This window comes from Colobus angolensis, unplaced genomic scaffold, assembly GCF_000951035.1.
Source record: "Colobus angolensis palliatus isolate OR3802 unplaced genomic scaffold, Cang.pa_1.0 Scaffold288, whole genome shotgun sequence".
Classification (NCBI taxonomy): Eukaryota; Metazoa; Chordata; class Mammalia; order Primates; family Cercopithecidae; genus Colobus; species Colobus angolensis.
In genome coordinates this window covers 405,244-426,558 of record NW_012116132.1, presented here as the reverse complement: position 1 = coordinate 426,558, position 21,315 = coordinate 405,244, and the positions used below count along the sequence as shown (strand labels likewise).

The 21,315-nt window shown below is 39.2% G+C and overlaps 1 protein-coding gene across 1 annotated transcript in view; it reads left to right on the top strand.

Annotated features, from left to right (window-relative positions):
• The window catches only part of ENAH (enabled homolog (Drosophila)), a 165,932-nt gene continuing 144,617 nt past the window's right edge, over nt 1–21,315 (top strand). Inside the window, exon 1 of the mRNA XM_011948938.1 lies at nt 1–320. Coding sequence (XP_011804328.1) covers nt 316–320 — 5 coding nt within the window. The 5' untranslated portion in view covers nt 1–315. The remainder of the gene's footprint in view (nt 321–21,315) is intronic.

The following is a 21,315-nucleotide window of genomic DNA, read 5'->3' as shown; positions in this document are numbered from 1 at the left end:
GAGGGCGGCCGAGGAAGCTCCGGGAGGAGGTGCAGGACCACGAGGAGGTGGGAGGCGGCGGCCGCCTAGGGACCCGCTCCGCGCCTCGTCCTCTCCGCCCCCTCCCCAGCCTTTCTCTCACCCTCTTCTCCCACACTCCGGGCCGGCGCCTCGGCTTTGTGCGAGGAGATGGTGTAGCCCCCTGGCCGCCGAAGGAGGAGCCGAACACTTGTCTCCCGTCTCCGAGCTGCTCCCCACCCCTGGAGGAGAGACCCCCTCTGCTCGGCGCCTTCCGCGTCTCCCAGCTGGTGGGGAAGCCTCTACGCCGCCGGCACCATGAGGTGAGGGGCGCGCGGGGCGGGGGCCGGGCGGGCCATTGTGCCGCGGGAGCCGCGACCCTAGTTCTCCTTGGACCCCGCCTTCTCTCTCCCGGCCCGGCGCCTCTCCCCTGGTCTCCGGTCTGTTCCTCCCCCCTCCCCCTTTTGTCCCTTCCAATTTCTCTTTCTTTCTTGGAAACCTCCCCAACCCCTGTGGTTTGGGGGTCTCCCTTAATCGTTCTCTCATTTTTCCTCAAATGCTCTTCTTTCACCCAGGATTTCCCTTCCTAAATTTAATTTGCGCCTGGCTCCCTCCCCCCAGCCTTTGCAAGCGAAACCCGGGAGATGGGGAGGGGTTCGAGAATCGAAGCGTGCATGTTGCTGGGAAACAGGTATTTTTTCGTATATATGTAAAAATTTCATGCACTTTTGCCTCCGAACTCTCGTGTTTAATTAAAAAAGGAGGAAAAGTTTGAAAGGTCTGATTTTTGCGGGTAATAAAGTGCCTCTAGTAGGGGTAGGTAAAGGAGCTGTAAAAGGTGAAATTTCACGATGGTGGGGGAAGGGAAAGAATTGATTAGCTTCACGTGGTGGGGGCAGTAAAAGACTGGGATAAGTTGGTAGGGATGTGTAAGCGGGGGCGAGGAACGGATCTGTTTGGAGAAGCTTTTTCTCCCCTTCCTCTGTAGCAGCCTGTGTTGCATTGCAGCAGCTGCTTTTGCCCTTTGCTCTGTAATCAGTAAAACAGGAGCTAAATTATTTTTGCGGCCCTGAGGAAGAGAATTGAATGTACTGTCGTAAAATATTTTTTAATTGATACGTTGAAACATGTGTGAAATTTTTCTTTATTTTCTCAAATTGTGTAGGAGAATAAACCATGATGTGGTGTGTCATTCATTGGAGATTTTTTTCTTCCAGCCTTTCCTAAGCCTGTTTTGTGTCCATAACCTTCTCTTTTCGGATTGGTGCAAGACTTCGTGAGAAATGGGACTTGGTAGACTGAAGGCTGATCCATTCTGCGTTATCATCCTTAAAGGCCTTCCTTTTGGGTTAAACAATTGTGGATAAAGTAAATTACTCCATTTCTCTCTCCTGGAAGAGATAGTCTTACAGTTCATTTGGATTTGATTCTCCTTTGTGTTAAAGATTAATGGTCAACCGTTGCCAAGACCTTTATAATGTAATACAATGAGATTTGAATGATATAATCTACAAATTCCTTCGCTTTGGCAAGAAAATGTCATGTCATTGGAATTCTTTCTCAATTTCGGTGGTTTCCATTTTAAACTTTGCTTTTCATTTTTTTCTATCAAGGTTGAGCGTGTTTCCATTTGGCTTTTGTATGTATATATTTTGTGATATATCTGTGTTGAATTTTCACTTTCGCTTACTGTGAATTTGAATTTTTTTCTCTGATTCCAAGTTACCTGTATTTATGATGGCCTTAAAGAGTGAGTTTAATGTTGTGTCTCTAGGTGACTGACCCCTTTTCCGTTGATGATTTCGCACAAGTTATTTTCAAATATAAGCGATCAGTTTAAATAGTAATTATAGCATACAAACCAAAAAACACAGTCTTTGTAAAATATGGCTTGAAAACTTTAAGTCATATGTTTGAGCATGACTTTTTTTACTGATGTCCTTGAAAACTCAGGAACTATAATATACATACTGTTATATCGTAATATTATATGTTGTTGGTTTCTGTTTTAGAGATCTAATGCCATAGGGATCTTACAGAGCAGAAGTTATCAGTTGTTTCAAACTTTGGGTAAACTTGTCTTAACATTGAGAAATATAAAACAGTGAAAGGTTTTTTTTTTTTTTTTTTTTAAAGATGCAGTCTTGCTCTGTCGCCCATGGAGTGCAGTGGTGTGATCTTGGCTCACTGCAGCCTCCGCCTCCTGGGTTCAAGCGATTCTTCTGCCTCAGCCTCCCGAGTAGCTGGGATTACAGGCGCGTGTCACCACGCCCGGCTGATTTTTTGTATTTTTAGTAGAGACGGGGTTTTAACCTTGTTAGCCAGGATGGTCTCCATCTCCGGACCTCGTGATCCACCCGCTTTGGCCTCCCAAAGTGCTGGGATTACAGGCGTGAGCCACCGTGCCTGGCCAAAAGTGGGTTATTTTTAAATAAAAACAGGCATAGTTGTGTAATTCAAAGATTGTGAACTAAAAAAAAGTTGCCGTTTTGGGTATTCAGTGAAGTTTAATCACTGTCATGTATGGATGTCAGTCTCTCACAGGTAAATTATGTCTTCACTTGAAAGTTCCTTTTCTAATAAAAAGTAACTTCTGTTTTTAAGCTGTTTTCTTGCTCTGTTCCTTGTGAAGTGTAGAGAGAGAGGAACCACACTGATGTTTTCCAGTAACGTAAATATAGAACTTGGTACACAGGTCTGAAAAGTTTATTTAAGCAGTCTACAGTAATTCGTTATACACTAATTTTGAATAAGAGCAGGAAAGAGGGTCAGCTTTTCACTTTGGAAGGAACTGGATTATTTGGTAGGTGGTTAGGTAGTGCTTAGAATGCTTAGATACTTGTAAAAGTGAGATTGGTACGAGATAGAACGTTCTTGTGCTGCTTGCAAAAAAGTCTTTGGGATATTCTTTGGAATATTTTGGTGCTTAAGAAAGTGCTTTTCAGGTTGTATTAATATATGCTTAGTCTTCATGTTTTCAAGGCCTGTGGGACGTAAATGTTAGTCTTTTAAGTTGAGTCCTTTTTGGTTATATTAAGAGGTATTTCTGATGTTTCAAAGGCCACCTAGAAATAGGAATGCGTGAACAGGAATTTCCAGTTAAGTCAGTCAGAATCTTGAACAGAGGAGATGATAAATACATTATGGTATAAATATTAGTGATATCTCTCAGATGACTTTAATTTTAGGAATAGCATGCTCACTGTGTGTAATGTAATCTTACACAGAAGAGAACTGAATAATAGTTTATGTTCCTGAAACAGTCATAGGCATGTTACATTAGTAAAATGCAGTATGTAGATTTACTTGTTAATAATTTGTTTAAAGATGAATATTTAAGAAATGAAAAAGCATATTACTTATACAGGACAGTGGAAAAGTTGAGACCAAAAAGCTGGTACTTTTAGTGTCCTATCTGACTGTTTAGTTCTATTCTTATTTTTCATTTATGCAATGTTTCAAAAGTGTAAGATGCTTTGTCATTGAAGTGTGTGTGTATGTATGTGAATGCGTGTGTATGCATGTACATTGTGTGCCTTTTAAGTGCATTTTTAAAATTAGTTGGTTCGTTACTTAAGATATATATTTTTTTTTACTGAAAAAGGAGCTTGTTTGATCTAAAATAGTTGCATGTAGCCTAGTGGCTAAGGAGAGCTCAGAAGATTTTGTATTTACATTCTTGGATCCGTATTAAATAGTCCAGGCTTCCACTAGCTACTCTGACTTTCTCATATAAAAAGGTGTAATGGGGTTATGAGGATTTGTCCAAGCCATTTACTAACTGGGTGACCTTGAAGTAATTACATTATTCCACTGATGCATTTTTTAAAAATATGTAAAAATAGAGATAATTCTTAACTGAGTAGTGAGGATCAAATGATAATAGAAGATGCTTTATATACTGGTAAACCTTAAATTTATGTTACTCCTCCAGTTTCCAGGCCTGTTTCTATGTTAGACTAGTTGGGTAAAACTTCTGGGCAGTGGGCTCCACCTTGCGACCTTATTTAGCTCAAAGATGTCAAAAAGGCCACATTTTGCTTATTTTATAGGTGAGGAAGCTGTTTCCTTCTTGTGTGTTTCCTTCCTTAGGGGTTTTGAAGTATCTTCATTTGTGGTAACGATAAATTTTATATACATTTTAGAATGTGGTACAGTCAAGGGTCAGAAGATCCAGGTTTTATATATGCTGACCTGTTAATTGAGCAAACTGGTTAAAAAAAAAAAAAGAAGATAATCTTATATTTTACAGGATTGTTTTGTGAAGTGTCAATTGAGATATCCATGAAAGGATACAAATAGTAGTCCCTTTGTTCCCATGGGTCTTCATTTATACTTGTAGCTGTTGGATGTGTGACTTTCCCGCAGAGGTTTATTTTAGGAGCAAGAGCCAAATCTTCATTTTTTGAATGTCAGTATTGTATTGTAGGAATTTACTAATTGAATAAATCGTGAATAAGAGTGTGGATTAATGGAGAAAATTTACTAAAGTTTATTCAGTATTCCAGGTGTTGGATACCTTGTTAGCCCAGTTGGATTAAGCAAAATAACTATGGCGGCACCATTTGGCTGGTATAGAAGAACTTACATACTGAATAGGTTTTGGTGATTTATCTTACAGAAGGCTTAAAACAGGGGTGATTGTATAACTTGTAAAACATCTAGTCTTTATCATGAGTGTAAGAAAGATTTGAAAAAATGTGATTTCAATTTTTACCTGGTTGTCGGGGAGTAAAAGGGTACTTAAACCCTACTTGTGCCAACTTAAAGTTGTCTTTTCCTCTCTTTTCTCCCCCTTGTTTGAAATTGATGAATGGAATTGAGTGGAAGTAAAAGTTAGAGAGTATGAGCTGAGGCTGTACTTCAGTGGATGCTTCTTCAGATGAGGGTTTACGAAATTATCCCGACTAGAAACTAGAAGGGGATTCCTTGTCAGACTTGGAGTATAGTCCTTGACGTGCTCCTAACATGCTCCCCCAACCCCCTTGTCCCCCACTATTCCTGTGTGTTCCAGTGCACTTTACATGTTTTTTCCTATTGCATTTATTCTGTTGTTTTATAATTATGTGGTTCATTTTGTCCATCTTCCTTTTAAGTTCCTTGAAGACGGGGACTGCATTTTTATATTTATGGTACTAGCAAAATACTTGGCAAATAGTGGGTGGCCTGTGTAAGTGTTTTTGACTTTGACTTCGTTGTTCTTTTATAGAATCTATTCACTAACAATCCCGTTTTTGGAATACCCGTAGTGTTCTAGAAGCTATACTGGATATTGTAAGGTGTAGTGTAGTATTTGGTGGATACTAAATGTTAATAACATTTAATTAAGCAAGCAAAAACTCACATCCTAACTACAGGAATAGGTGTAGAATTTGGTTTTCTTTCTTTCTTTTTTAAATTTTAATTTAATTTTTATTTTGTAGAGACGAGGTCTTGCTGTATTGACCAGGCAGGTTTTGAACTCACCTGGCCAGAATTTATTTCTTCCTCTAACATAGAGCTCAGAAGTGGCTACAAGTGTCAGGATTGTCTAAATCCTAAGCCCTTTGGAGGATACCATGTTTCCTTGACTTTATGATTAAATTCTCAATTACTAAAAGGGCCGTCAATCTGTTTTTAAGTCTCATTGACCAAAGAACTTGTAAGTATTTTCGAGTAACAAGCATATGCATCTCTTAATTTATTTTTACCCCATTTAGTGCTTGCTTTGTTTTAATTCTTATCAGTGCTTCAAATACTAATCATTGGGTAGTGCATGATACTCTTGAAGTATTAGTGTGGGCTGCCATAACAAAATACCATAGGCTGGGTTGCTTAAACAACAGAAATTTATTTTTTATTTTTTATTTTTATTTTTATTTATTTTTTGAGACAGAGTCTCTCTCTGTTGCCCAGGCGATCTCAGCTCATTATAAGCTCTGCTTCCTGGGTTCATGCCATTCTCCTGCCTCAGCCTCCTGAGCAGCTGGGACCACAGGCATCTGCCAGCATGCCCGGCTAATTTTTTTTTTTTTTTGAGACGAATCTCTCTCTGTCTCTCAGGCTGGAGTGCAATGGCGCGATCTTGGCTCACTGCAAGCTCCACCTCCTGGGTTCACGCCATCCTCCTGCCTCAGCCTCCCTAGTAGCTGGTACTACAGGTGCCCGCCGCCACGCCCGGCTAATTTTTTGTATTTTTTAGTAGAGATGGGGTTTCACAGTGTTAGCCAGGATGGTCTCGATCTCCTGACCTTGTGATCCGCTCGCCTTGACCTCCCAAAGTGCTGGGATTACAGGCGTGAGCCACCACGCCCGGCCATTTTTTTGTACTTTTTAGTAGAGATGGGGTTTCACTGTGTTAGCCAGGATGGTCTTGATTTCCTGACCTCGTGAGATTAGAGGCGGGAGCCACGGCGCACGGCCTAGAAATTTATTTTATGGTTCTGGAGGCTGGAGGTCAGAGAACAGATTGCCAGTGTGGATGGGTTTTGGTGAGGGTTCTCTTCCTGGCTTGCAGAAGATATCTTCCTCTCTGTGTCCTCGCTTGGTAGGGCGGGTATGGGAATCCTGGGGTCGGGGAGATTGGGGGGAATTTCTCTCTTCTCCTCATTTCATAAGGCCACTAATCCTATTGAATTAGGGCCCTACCCTTATAACTTAACATTAGTTACCTTCTAAAAGCCCTTTTTCCAAATATTGAGGGTTAGGGTATTAACATGTAAATTTTAGGGGAACACAGTTCATTCTATAGCAGAAGATAACTACATTTTTTTTTTTGTCAGCGCATACAACTTTGGAAGAAAATAATTTGTTTAATGTTTAGATGAATTTTAGATAAGTTTTGTTTTAAGTAACCAGAAATTGTTTGCTAAAGAAGATAAATGGGGCGGGGGGTTGATTGATTTATACAAGGTTATCTGTTAAATTTTCTAGAAATATCTTTACATTGGGAACCTATTTTACAATTATTTAAGTAAGTTTTATTAACAGGCAACTTTTCTAAAGACTACTTTGGGTATGAGGCACTGTACATATATCTAAGTGTAGAGATTGAATGGTGTAGAATAAAGCGGACAGGCTTTGAAGTCAACTCTGGGTTTGACTCTAGTTTGACATTTACTAAATAATTTATTTTTGAGTGGGTTATAAACATTTTTTGGGATCGAATTTCTTATGTAAAATAGAGATACTTTGTGAATTATAGAGTTGTTGGGAAAATTAAATAAAATTCTGGCATAACACTTGGCACACAAAATGAGCTTGATAAGAGTAAATCCCCTATTTCTATGAAAGTCTGACATCTCTTAAGTTTATGTTAAGAATGTGAAAAACCATGTAAAATGGTGCAGCTGCTTTAGAAGACAGTTTGGCAGTTCCTCAAAAAGTTAAACATAGAGTTGTCATATGACCCAGCAATTCCATTCCTAGAAATGAAAACATTTGTCCACAGGAAAACTTGTACACAAATGTTTATAGTATCATTATTTGTTATAGCCAAAAAGCAGAAATAATCCAGATGTGTCTCAGTTCATGAATAGATCATCAAAATGTGGTATGTCCATACAATGGAATAATATTTGGCCATCAAAAGGAATGGAGTTCTGATACGTGCCACAGCATAGATGGAAGCATTATGCTAAGTGAAAGAAGCCAGACACAAAAGGTGATATATGCCGTGATTCCATTTGTATGAAATGTCCAGAATAGGCAGATCTATATAATAACATGAGAAGAAGATCTCATTAAGTTGTTTCTGACATATTTATTACTTTGGATTAATATTTTAAATTGTCATCTTCATCCTTTTTGAAGAAGAGAGATTGAAGATAGAACCACTGGACATTTCTCTGTAGGGAAACAAGCAGGTGGGAGTGCTGAGGTGGAAACCTTGATAGTGGCGCCATTGAAAGGCCTGAACAAATTTTGGAGCTGTATATTCGTGCTAAGGAGACAGCCATCTCTTTGGTAGGCCTGTTGTAAGTAAGGATGACTAAGGTCACCAGTAAAATGTGATGAAGCAAATCCATCAGAATCTTCAGCAAACTTAAATTTGGGTGGTGATTTTCTGGGGTTTGTTTACAGTAGTATCAAATACCAAAAGTTTTGTCTTTGGGGAATGAGGTAATCATGATATTTTTAAATAAACTGAGCCCTTTTCCAGTGGTAAAGGCCTTAAGGAACATCTGGTCTTGGTAAGAATACATCTGATGATGTGAAATCAAATGACTACCTTTGACTGTGCTTTAGAGGTCCTGAGTCTTCTGTCCTTTTTGGTATCTGTTATATTTGCAATTTGGCAGGAGGGGAACTTTATAAAGAACCAGGAACATAAGTAAAATAAAATGAGTGGCTCTTTAGGTCAGATCTCGAGGGAGTCCAAATTGTTCCTTTACAGTTCAGTGAAGGGATCTTTCTATGCAGGTTTAATAATTATTAAATACTGTTTATTTGGATGTCTGCTTTGTTCTGCAGTCTTTCTTCTCCTCTCCCGAATTCTCATGTTAGACTGATAGTGAAAGCAAAATTGTGACTATTCAGTTTTTAACAATTTAAGATTTATGTATCTTGAGTTTTCATTTAAAACTTTTACTTACAGTCTACTTAATTGTGGTCTTTGCAGTATTTTTAGAAAAATAAATCAATGACTGTTGTCCATATGTCTGGTATTTTTTAAAATTACATTTTCCCTTCCATTATAAAGTAGTACAGATTTTGAACAGATTTTAGAAGGCATGGGAAGTATAAAACATTTATGAAATGTTAAATACAAGCCATCTAGAATTTTAATATTTTAATGTGTAGATTTCTAAACTTTTTGTAGTGCATTTGTAGCCATCATTGTGCGTGTGCGTATGATATATAAAAGTAAGATACTATTTGAAAATGGACTTATACTATATTTGTATTGTGTATTCTGTATCTGATCCCTTTCCATATATATAATATCTATATTTTTTTACATTTTATTATTTTTATTTTTTAAATAGGGTCTTGAACTGTCACCCAGGCTGGAGTGCAGTGGTGCAATCATAACTTACTGCAGCCTTGAACTCCTGGGCTCAAGCGATCCTCCCATCTCAGCCTCCTGAGTAGCTGAGACTACAGATATGTGCCACCACGCACTCTTAATTTTTAGGTTTTTTTTGTAGAGACAAGGTCTTGCTATGTTTCCCAGGCTGGTCTTGAACTCCTGGCCTCAAGTCATCCTCCCATTTCAGCCTCCCAAAGCACTAGGATTACAGGCATGAGCTGCTGTGCCCAGCCAGTAATTCTTGTTCCTAACTATATAGCTACATAACTTTAAGTGATCGCATAATATTCCATTGCTTTGGATGGATTACTTTGTCTACTTAAATCTTAAAGATGGACTTCTAGATTTGTTCCATTGTTTTTGTTATTATAAAAAACACTGCTATGAATATCTTTGGTTATATGTCTTTGGGTACATATCTGATTTGGTTTTAGGGTACATTCCTAGAATTAAAATCAAGAAGTAGTGCTTTTTTCTTTTTATTCTCTACTTTTTGGTATCCAGTCTATCATTGTTCTACCAGGTTACCTTCACTTGCTTCTGTCCATCTCACTGCCTCAAGTTCAGGCCACTGTTATCTCTTACCTGAACTATTAGTGTTTCCTCATTTCCATTTGTGTCCCCTATTCTCCATGCATCACTTAGAATACTCTTAAAGTGGAAATCAGATATTGTTATTTCCCACCTAAAGCCTTCAGTGGCATCTTAGACTAAAACCCAAATTAGTAATAAAACCAAAATTATTAAGGTCTTGCATGACCTGGCTCCGCGTTCCAAGTTCCCTGTACAGGCCTGTGTGAGTATGCAGTAAGTATTTGAGTGAATAATAAAATGACTGAGGCCGGGCGCGGTGGCTCAAGCCTGTAATCCCAGCACTTTGGGAGGCCGAGACGAGTGGATCACGAGGTCAGGAGATCGAGACCATCCTGAGCTACACGGTGAAACCCCGTCTCTACTAAAAAAAAAATACAAAAAACTAGCCGGGCGAGATGGCGGGCGCCTGTAGTCCCAGCTACTCGGGAGGCTGAGGCAGGAGAATGGCGTAAACCCGGGAGGCGGAGCTTGCAGTGAGCTGAGATCGCGCCACTGCACTCCAGCCTGGGCGACAGAGCTAGACTCCGTCTCCAAAAAAAAAAATAAATAAATAAAATGACTGAAAGGAATTGTATCAGTTTTTGATACACATTACCAAATAAGCAAGAGTAGACGAGAGTTCTGGTTATCCCACATTCTGGCCAGCTCAGGCCATTATCAGTCTTCTTTTAATCTTTGCCAATGTGATAGGCAAAAGGTGTTATCGTTTTAATTTTTATTTCTTTGATTACTTGTAGGGTCTCTTTACTTGTTTATTGGACATCTTTATTTTTGTGTGGATGTCTGTTCATGTGCTCTTTCTATTTTCCCAATGAGATGTTTAGTTTTTCTTCTAATGATTTATAATAATGAGGATATTAACTCTTCATAGTGCATATACATATATCATATCCGACATCTACTGCTGTTTAACAAAGCATCTCAAATCCTAGTAAAACTGTCACCCAGGCTGGATGGCAGTGGTTCAGTCGTAGCTTACTGCAGCCTTGAATTCCTGGGCACACGTGATCCTCCCACCTCAACCTCTTGAGTAGCTGAGACTACAGATGTGCTATATGGGTTGGCTGGGCAGCTCTTTTTACCTGCACTCATTCGTGTGTTTTCATTCACTTAGGTTCATCTGGTGTGTGTGTCCCATCCCTCTGCCTCATCGCTCACTTAACAGCAGCCGCCTCATGACAGCATGCCCTAGTGTGAAAGCTCTTATCAAACCTCAGCTTGCATCCTGTTTGCTTATGTTTCTTTGGCCAAAACAAGTCATATGGTCAAGCGCAAAGTCATTGGGGGAGGCGATTACACAAGGACAGATCAAGAGGTGCGATTCATTGGTGGTCATAATATAAAATTCACTATATGTATCTTCTTTTTTTTTTTTTTTTTTGTTGAGATGAAGTCTCGCTGTCTGTCACCCAGGCTGGAGTGTGTGCAGTCGTGCAATCACAGCTCACTGCAACCTCTGCCTCCTGGATTCAAACAGTCCTCTCACCTCAGTCTCCTGAGTAGGATTACAGGCGTGCATCACCATGCCTGGCTAATTTTTTTTGTATTTATTTTTATTTTTATTTTTGAGATGGAGTCTCACTGTGTCGCCCAGGCCGGAGTGCAGTGCTGCAGTCTCGGCTTACTGCAACCTCTGCTTCCCAGGTTCAAGTGATTCTCCTGCCTCAGCCTCCGAGTAGATGGATGAGACCACGCCCAGGTAATTTTTGTATTTTTAGTAGAGACAGGATTTCACCGTGTTGGCCAGGCTGGTCTCGAACTCCTGATCTTAAGTGATCTGCCTGCCTCGGTCTCCCAAAGTGCTGGGATTACAGGTGTAAACCACGCCGCCCAGCTTTTTTTGTGTTTTTAGTACAGATGGGGTTTCACGTTGGCCAGGTTGGTCTCAAACTCCTGACCTCACGCGATCTGCCTGCCTCGGCTTCCCGAAGTGGTGGGATTACAAATGTGAGCCACCACACTCAGCCTTGTATCTTCTGTAATACCAAGTTTTCCATTCTTTTTTTCCTCTGTATATTAAGATTTAAAATTTTGTCTTAAGTGTGCAGCAACTCATTTGTTTCTTTTTTTTAATTAAAGATGGGGTCTTGCTGTGTTGCTCAAGTTAGTCTTCAACTCTTGGCCTAGAGTGATCTGCTTGCCTTCACCTCTGAAAGTGCTGGAATTACTGAGCCACAGTGCTTGGCTTAGTTTCTAGTTTAATAGGTTTAACATGGTACCTTTAAAAACAATTCTTACATGTTTAGTAGTAAAATGCATAATTTTTTTACTATATAGACATAAAAGCGTGTATGATATACTTTTAGATTTTTTTTTATAAGTACATTTGTTCTCATTTTTCTTTGTCTTAATTTTATCTAAAATGTATGTACTTGTATTTAAACCGTAAAGCTTGTGTTTTTAAAAATGTTTTTCCTTTGCTAATTAACTTAATTTCATTGTTGGCATTTATATTCTTCAGTTTTCTTAGAGTTTAAAAAAGTGTGATAGCTAACTGTTACTGAGTACTTACTGTTTGAAACCTTTATGTATTAACTCATTTAACACTGATGGAACTGTTATCTCCATTTTATAGATGAGGAAATCGAGCCACAGAGAGTTAAGTGACTTGCCCAGGGTCACCCAGTTAGTAGACAGTGGAACTGGGATTCCATCTCAGGCAGTCTGGTTCCAGAGCCCATGGTTTTTAACCAGTAAGCTCTTTTTAACCACATAACTCTTTGTAATGGTTAACTTTTGAACTGAAGCATATATTTGAATTTTCCAAATGTTAATGTGTGAGTGAGTAATTTATTTCTCCTTGTGATTTCATTGTTTAGGGGGTCTTTATTTTCTGAAAATAATTGGCATAAGAGCAAGATCTTGTAGGATGAATTGACCTAGAACTTTTCAGAGATAATAGTACATAGTTGGGGTGGGGAGAAAAGCCTTTATTTGGGTTTAATCTTGAAAAATGAAACAAAATTATGAAAACATTCATGTTACAGTTGCAACTATGTGTTAAATTCTTAAAATGAAAGAAGAATGGATCAAGTGTTGGTTGCTTAAAAAGTTTTACATAATTTTTCTGAGAAAATTGCAAGATCACGTGAAACCATCCATGTTATGATGGACTTTTGCAGTATGATCATAAAGACAGTCCTTTTTGCCAAAATATTCAAGGGCTTCATTAGTTTTCCTAACTTTACTTTGATTTTCAGATTTTCTTTTGACTTCCTGATAATCTCATCTTTCTTAGTTCTCCAGTTATTAACTACAATCTGTTAAAATGCTTTCAGCTGCAAGTAACTGTTCACGACTTAAAGTGCTTAAATACTGAGAAAATTTATCTCATATAATTGGAGGTCCAGAGGTAGGGTAGGCTCCACACATACTACAGTCAGTGGGTCACTGATGTCTTTGAGGACACAGGTACATTTTGCCATCTTTGGTATTCACTCATCTTTATATTGGTAACAAGTAGACCATAGGGCTTCCAGGATTCACATTCAGACCCAGTAATTCTTGGAGGAAGTAGGACCATCCTTCTTGTGTGTCTTTTAATCCCGCCATAGTCCATTTTATGCTGCTATAAGAGATACCACAGACTGGGTAATTTATAAAGGAAAGAGATTTATGTGGTTCACAGTTCTGGAGGCTGAGAAGTCCAAGATCAAGGGGCTGCATCTGGTGAGGGCCTTCTTGCTGTCTCATAACATGGTGGAAGGCGTCACACAGTGAGATGGTGTATGCTCACAATAGAAAAAAAGGGTTGAATTCCTGTGGTAACTAACCCACTCCCATCATAACAGTATTAATCGATTGATGGGGGTAGAATGCCCATGGCTGAATCATTTCTTAGTACTGTTACAGTTAAATTTCAACATGAGTTTCAAAATTCAAACCATAGCAACTCTAAGGTATCATTTATATATAGCTAAATGCATAAATCATGTATACATATAGCTTGGTACATTTTTACTATGTATATACATACCTGTGTAGCCACCAACCAGGTCTGGATACAGAACACACTTAGGCCATTAAGTTCCCTAATGCCCCTTCCCAGTCAGTATCTTTCCAAATACTCATTTTTTTTCAGTTGCTTTGTAAAGAGTTTTCATCATTTTCAGTGACTTCATAAAGGCCTACATATTTTGGAATGCTTGCAGTTTCACTTTGTAGATGATATGCATTGTGTTGCTTTGTAATTGAAATAACCTGTCAGTCATTGAGAGCCTGACAGGGCAAAGGTGAAATGGCCTGACATAGAGGCTAATGCTGCTTTGGGAGGGATGTTTAATGGGGACTGATATTATATTATAAATGTTTAGTTCATTAGTGGATATTTTTGTGTTAAGACTGCTTTTGCTTCCCTGGCAACTTCTGTGAATCTGATAATGAACTTTCATTGTAAGACCCTTGTACCTATTTTGTTCTATATTACATTTTTGCATATATGTTGTTCTAGATTCTCTAATTTATTGCATTGGTCTATTACTCCCATGCAGTCTGTTAGCTGTGAGCTGTTAGATCTTTATGAAATTTAGATTTGATCAGCTCAACCTTGAGTTTGAACTACTTCAGTGCCTTCCCATTGCTCTTGGAATTAAGACCAAGTTCCACCAGGCTCCTCCTCATTGTGGCTTAAGTCCTGCATGATTTTCCTTTCTCAGTGATTCCAAAGTAGGTAAAATGACTCAATAAGAAAAATCCTCAACAGTAACTTACAAAAAAGTAGAAGTGTGCATAGGTATGACCCATTGCCTTAGGCTTACAGTTTAGTGGGGGAGGAGGCATTAATTTTCAAGAGCTGTCAGAGCACAGTGTCTAATGCCCATAATCCCAGCAGTTTGGGAGGCCGAGGTGAGTGGATCAGTTGAGCCCAAGAGTTCAAGACCAGCTTAGGCAACATGGCAAAACCCTATCTCTACGAAAAATAGTATTAGCTGGGTGTGGTAGCACACACCTGTAGTACCAGCTACGCAGGAGGTTGAGGTAGGAGAATCACTTGAGCCAGGAAGGTTGAGGCAGTTTTTTTTTCAAGGTTTTTGCATTTTGGGGTTAGTCAAGTTTAATAGAATCAGCATTGACTTCAAAGCCATTCTACTATTTACTGGCTGTGAGACCTTGACTTTCCCAAACCATAATTTCTTTTTCTGTAAAATGGAATTAATTCATTGCCTTAAGATTTGCCATAATGTAGTTAGAGGTTTTATGGATTGGGCATATTCTATTTATTGTTTTCTTTGTGTTGTACCATGAGATTAAAACAAAAAATAAAGTTCAAGCTTCTGAATGTTGTTTTGCCTTTTTTCTTTCTTGCTTGCTTTCTTTTTCTTGTTTTGAGACAGGGCCTCACTTTGTTACACAGGCTGGAATGCAGTGGCGCGATCATAGCTCACTGCAACCTGTTACTCCTGGACTCAAGCCATCCTTGCACCTCGGCTTCCTGAGGAGCTAGGACTATAGGCACCTGCTACCACACCCAGTGTGCCTTTTTTAACTTTTAATATGAAAGTTTCTGTTTTTTTAGGCACTCTGAAAGCAAATGGCCAGTTAAATTCTTAGAGTTCTTGTATTTTAAAATGATGTTGATAATTTAAGAAGAGTATTTAAATTAAAAACCAGCACCCAGACATGGAATGGTTATTTGCATTACTAGAACAAGTTCTTCCCCTAGATCTGTCACCCTCCCTTCCCTTCATAATGTGTGGTTCCCGTGTGGTCAGCCATCCTATTTAAACTTTCCCCTGAAAAAGCCATGCACGGTGACTCATGTCTGTAATCCCAGCCCTTTGGGAGGCTGAGGTGGGTGGATCATTTGAGGCCGGGAGTTCTAGACCAGCCTGGCTAACTGGTGAAACCTGGTCTCTACTAAAAATACAAAAATTAGCTGGGCGTGATGGCGCATGCCTATAATCCTAGCTACTCGGGAGGCTGAGGCGTGAAAATAGTTAGAACCCGGGAGACAGAGGTTGCGGTGAGCAGAGATCGCACCACTTCACTCCGGCCTGGGCGACAGAGTGAGATCCTGTTTCACAACAAAACTACAACAACAGAAAACAAAAAACAACAATTTACTGAAAAAACCTTCCCCTGCACCCCGGGGCACATGGAAGAGATGTCTTAACCTGGCCTTCAGGGCCCTGGAAAAACAGTTCAGTGGTGCCTTTCAGAACTCCCCATGTGAATTCACTTCCTAACGGTCGTTTATTGTTTTCCAAAGGTACCAGTGAAGTTTTGGTTTCATTACGTTTATTCTCTTTGTCTTCTGGAAAGCTACCTTCTCTGTGCTCACCTCAATCTCATTCTTGCTTTAGTTTCCTCTTTTGGTTTGTCTTTAGTGATTGTTACAGGCTGTCTCTCTCTCTTTTCATGGTTTCTGTTGACTAGCTCTTTTGGTATGTCATACATACATTTTTCCCTTAAAAAATGGAGTAAGAGCTCATTACACATTTCTCTGAACACTTTATATCATGCTGGGTTCATTGAGATACTTTTAATAACCTTTTTGAATAAATTAAAAAACTAAACTCATGACTATTTTAGGCGTTCTCATTTTGTTCTTTCTTTTTTTTTTTTTTGAGACGGAGTCTCACACTGTCGCCCAGGCTGGAGTGCAGTGGCGCAATCTCGGCTAACTGCAAGCTCTGCCTCCCAGGTTCACGCCATTCTCCTGCCTCAGCCTCCTGAGTAGCTGGGACTACAGGCGCCCGCCACCACGCCCGGCTAATTTTTTTTGTATTTTTGGTAGAGACAGGGTTTCACCTTGTTAGCCAGGGTGGTCTCCATCTCCTGACCTCGTGATCCACCCGTCTTGGCCTCCCAAAGTGCTGCGATTACAGGCGTGAGCCACCGTGCCCGGCCTGTTCTTTATTTCTTGTAGAGATGAGAGTCTTGCTTTGTTGCCCAGGTTGGTCTCAAATTCCTGGCCTGTAGTGATCCTCCCACCTCAGTCTTCCAAAGTGCTGGAATTATGGCTGTGAGTCACTGCACCCTCATTTTATTCTTTAGCTAAATCATCTGATTTTTTATAAAGGTATTGGGACAGTCCTTTAAACAATTTTATGTTGTACATAGTATGTTTTGGTAAGTGACAAAGTGAAGATGTCATGGTATAACGTTTTAACAAAAATTTTCAATATGCACTTGAAAATGTAAAGACAAGACATCAAATATATTTGGTTTTATTTTTCCTGCCTGGAAATGTTATATAAAATAAGAATCTTGTCACCCAATCAGCAATCGTTTCCCTTTAACATATTGACTGTTAGTTTTTTCTGAGTCGGTAAAAAGTTACTAAAATTAAAAACTAATACAGTAAGGGCTTTATAAAAACTTTATAAGTACATAAATTTATGCAGATCTTGGGTACACTTCCGAGGTAGCAGTTTATTTTTGTGACCTCCACATCTACTCTTCCCCTGTTTCCATAAATGCTTCCATCATTATCAGCCAGGGTTCTCCAGAGAAACAGAACCAGTATTTGTTTATTTAAAGGAATTGGCTTACATGATTATGGGAGTCTGAAATTTGTAAGGCCAACAGGCAGGCTGGAAACTCAGGCAAGATAATTGACGTTGCATCTTGAGTCTGAAATTTGCAGAGCAGGTCAGTAACTGGAAACTGAAACAGGAGGATTTCTGTGTTACAGTTTTGAGGCAGAATTGCTTTCTCTGGCTTGGGTTTGCTGGCAGTCTTTGGCATTCCTGGGCTTGTAGGTCCATCACTTCAGTCTCATGCTTCTACAGTCACATGGCGGTCTTTTCCGTGTCTGTCTTCAGTTGATGTTTTCCTCTTCTTATAAAGACACCAGCCATATTGGATTAAGAGGTCCACTCTACTCTGGTATGACCTCATCTTAACTAATTACACAAAGACCCTGCTTGTAAATGAGGTCACATTGTGATGTACTGAGGTTTAGGACTTCAACATCAACCTCTTGTCTGAGTTTCCTCTTTGGGTATGGACCACAGTGATCTCATTCATCTCTCTCATTAGTCAGATGAACTAATTGTCTCAGATGACAGGTACAGAGGGAGACATGCATACACACATTAAAAATAAATTTATGCAAAGATTCCACAGTAAAGCAGCTAGAGCTAATGAACAAATTCAGCAAAGTGGAAGGGTACAAGATTGTTATACAAAAATCAGTTATTTCTATACACCTGCAATGAACAATTGAAAAAAACCGATTTCAGGCTAGGTGTGGTGGCTTGTGTCTGTAATTCCCAGCACTTTGGGAGGCTATGATGGGAGGATCACTTGAGGCCAGGAATTTGAGACCAGCCTGGGCAACATAGACTGTCTTTAAAAATAAGTTTTATATAGAAACAATTTCATTTACAGTAGCATCTAAAGAAATAAACACCTAGAAATAAATTTAACCAAGAAAGTAAAAGACTTGTACACTGAAACTATAAAATATTACCGAAAGAAAATACGTCAATAAATGAAAAGACTTTGTCTTCATCGATTTAAAGACTTGATATTGTTAAGGTGACAGTACTACCCAAATTGATATGCAGACACAATGTAATCCCTATCAAAATGCCAATGGTGTTTTTTTGCAAAAATAATTCATACAGAATTTCAAGGGACCCCAAATAGCCAAAATAATCTTGAGAAAGAACAAAGTTGGAGGAGACACTTCCCAATTTCAAAACTTAACTTTGTAGTTAACAGTAATCAAAACAGGTAAAGGTATAGTAAGGACAGATCTATAGACCAGTGAATAGAATAGCCCAATAAACCCTCACATTCAATAGATTTTTGATGACTGTGACAAGAACTTTCTCCTGGGAGAAAGGATAATCTTTTCAAATGATGCTAGGGAAATTATATTCCCAGGTCTTTTCAAAGAGAGTTTGGTGTTTTTTTTCTTAAAACATCAGTGCCTACTTTCAGAGTTTCTCAACCTCAACACTATTGATGTTTGGGGCCAGATAATTCCCTGTTACAGGGTTGTACTGTGAATTGTGGGATGTTTAGCAGTATCCCTAGTTTGTACCCACCATATACCAGTACCACACACCCCTTAACCTTTCTCCTCCGAGAAGAGACAACCAGAATGTCTCTACACGCTACCAGATGTTTATGAGGGCTAAAATCACTCTTGGAGAGCCTCTTTAAATTCTGTAAAATGTCAGCAACTACTATATAAGTTACACATTTTAAAAATATATTAACATATTTTAAATTCTTAAATGCTTTATGTTTAAGTGAAATGAGGTGGCATTCATGCCATTTCTAACTTTGATTACAAAATGCACATATCTGGTTGCCTCAACTTTAATAGGCTATCTTAGTACCCCAGCCACAATTATAAGCAGTTTCAAGTTTGTATCCTAAAATTCAGTTTGTAGTTTAAAAATCATAAGCTCATAAGTTGGAACTGCCTGAAGAAAAAAAATCAGATTTTGAATTTTAACGTAAGTGAAATGGAAAAAAGAAAAAAAAACGTTCAAAGAAGTTTAGGTACTTCATTGTTAATTTATTGCAAGTACTTAAACTTATTTTTAAAGATTAGCTTTTGAGTTTCAAAGACATGATATTAAATGTCCTTACTGATCTAGAGGCCTGATAGCTGAATATCCAAAACATGCCTGCCACAGGATATAAGTCCTTCGCCACAGACCAGAGCATCTCTGAGGCTAACCTTTGGGTAATGTTTGTTCACATCTGGTGCAAATTAAGTGATCTAACCAATTACATATGATAACTTTGATAAGTAATATTAATAGGTATTATTTGTTGAATATTTAAAGATAGGCCAGGCAACTTCACATAGATAATTTCATTCAATGGATTTGAATAAGCCATGAGATTCATGTCTTCATTGCTATTTTACAGTGTAGGAAACCAAGGCTTAGTATACTTAACTGACTTTGCTGAGGTCATACGGTAGATAAATGACAGCTGAAATTCAGATCTAAGTCCTGCATAACTCCAAAGCCGTTGCTGTTAATACTTTCTATAGCCTCTTGTTATTTTACCTTTCAATGCTGTTTCTCAGATTTCATTTTTCATCTTTAAGATCACATCCAATGCTGTCTCAAGTCTCATGTTGGAGTTTGTGTTGGAAGCAGTAGAAAATATGGCAGTTGGGCTGGCTGGGTTGTTTAGGACTTTGAGTGATAGTTGGCAGGGTGCGGTGGCTCATGCCTGTAATCCCAGCACTTTGGGAGGCCGAGGCGGGCTCAGGAGATCAAGACCATCCTGGCTAACACGGTGAAACCCCGTCTCTACTAAAAATACAAGAAAAAAAAAAAACTAGCCCGGCGTGGTGGCGGCTACCTGTAGTCCCAGCTACTCGGGAGACTGAGGCAGGAGAATGGCATGAACCCGAGAGGCGGAGCTTGCAGTGAGCTGAGATTGCAACACTGCATTCCAGCCTGGGCGCTGGGTGACAGAGAGAAACTGTCTAAAAAAAAGACTTTGAATGACAGTTTAAGGAACAAAACTAACATGCCACGTACTTCCTGTACATTATGTCTTCCAGTCCGTAAGCCACCATGCAGGGAACATTTCATTAATGCCAAACCTGCATGGTTAGTAAGTAGTGGCACCTAGACCTGAACCCACCTTTGTCTCATTTCCAAACCTATATGCTTCTTACCCTAAGTGTTTTATTCAAAATAATTTGAACTTTTCCAGTGGATTAATGACTTCCAGTTTGTGAGCGCTGGGGGGCATCTGCGCCATTCCTTTAAAGAATAGTTGAACGCCTAGGTATAGCAAGATTTGATTGTAATCCAAAGATGCCAGCCATTGTATTTCAAGTATATGTAGATGCTTTTCTGATAATGTTCTGATTCATTTAAAAGCTTGCAAATTTAATGTGCTTTTAAATCACATTTTTTCAGTCAACATATGCAGTATTAAAAGTAGAACAATTATTCATTAAGTTAAAGGGTCTTTTCATCTTTGGAAATGTTGAGAACCACTTTTTTTTTTGAAACAGAGTCTTGCTCTGTCACCCAGGTTGGAGTGCAGTGGCGCAATCTCGGCCCTCTGCTGCCTCTGCCTCCTGGGTTCAAGCGATTCTCCTGCCTCAATCTCCCGAGTAGCTGGGATTATAGGCGCCCGCCACCATGCCCAACTAATTTTTGTATTTTCAGTAGAGATGGGGTTTCTCCGCTTGGCCAGGCTGGTCTTGAATTCCTGACCTCAGGTGATCTGCCCACTTCGGCCTCCCAAAGTGCTGGGATTACAGGTGTGAGCCACTCACTGCACCCAGCTGAGAACCACTGTTTTACATAGATTTTTTCTGTATTTAATCTGTCTCTTGATTGGCAGCCATTTAACATTCTCAAAATAGAGGAGGAAACTCTAAACAATGAAAGTATTTAAAGCTACGGCAAGAATAAATGCAATCTTGTTTTCTGTTGTCTAGGTGAAGTAGAATTTTGGGAAAAAACCAAAACTTCTTGTCGATTGTTACTGGTTACCTACAAAGGCAATCCATAAAAATAGTACAAATTATGAGTAGGAGAAAAACTTAAACTGTTAGGACATTATAGTCCTTTTTTATAAATTATAATTTGTAGAAAATAAACTGAAAGGGTCAAATGATGTCTTTAAAATTATGAAACAAAATCTGTGGGTATGCTGTTACCTAGGATTGAAAAAACAAAACCGCTAACTCTTGCAGATGATGCAGTCCAGGCCGGGCGCAGTGGCTCCAGCCTGTAATCCCAGCACTTTGGGAGGCCGAGACGGGCGGATCA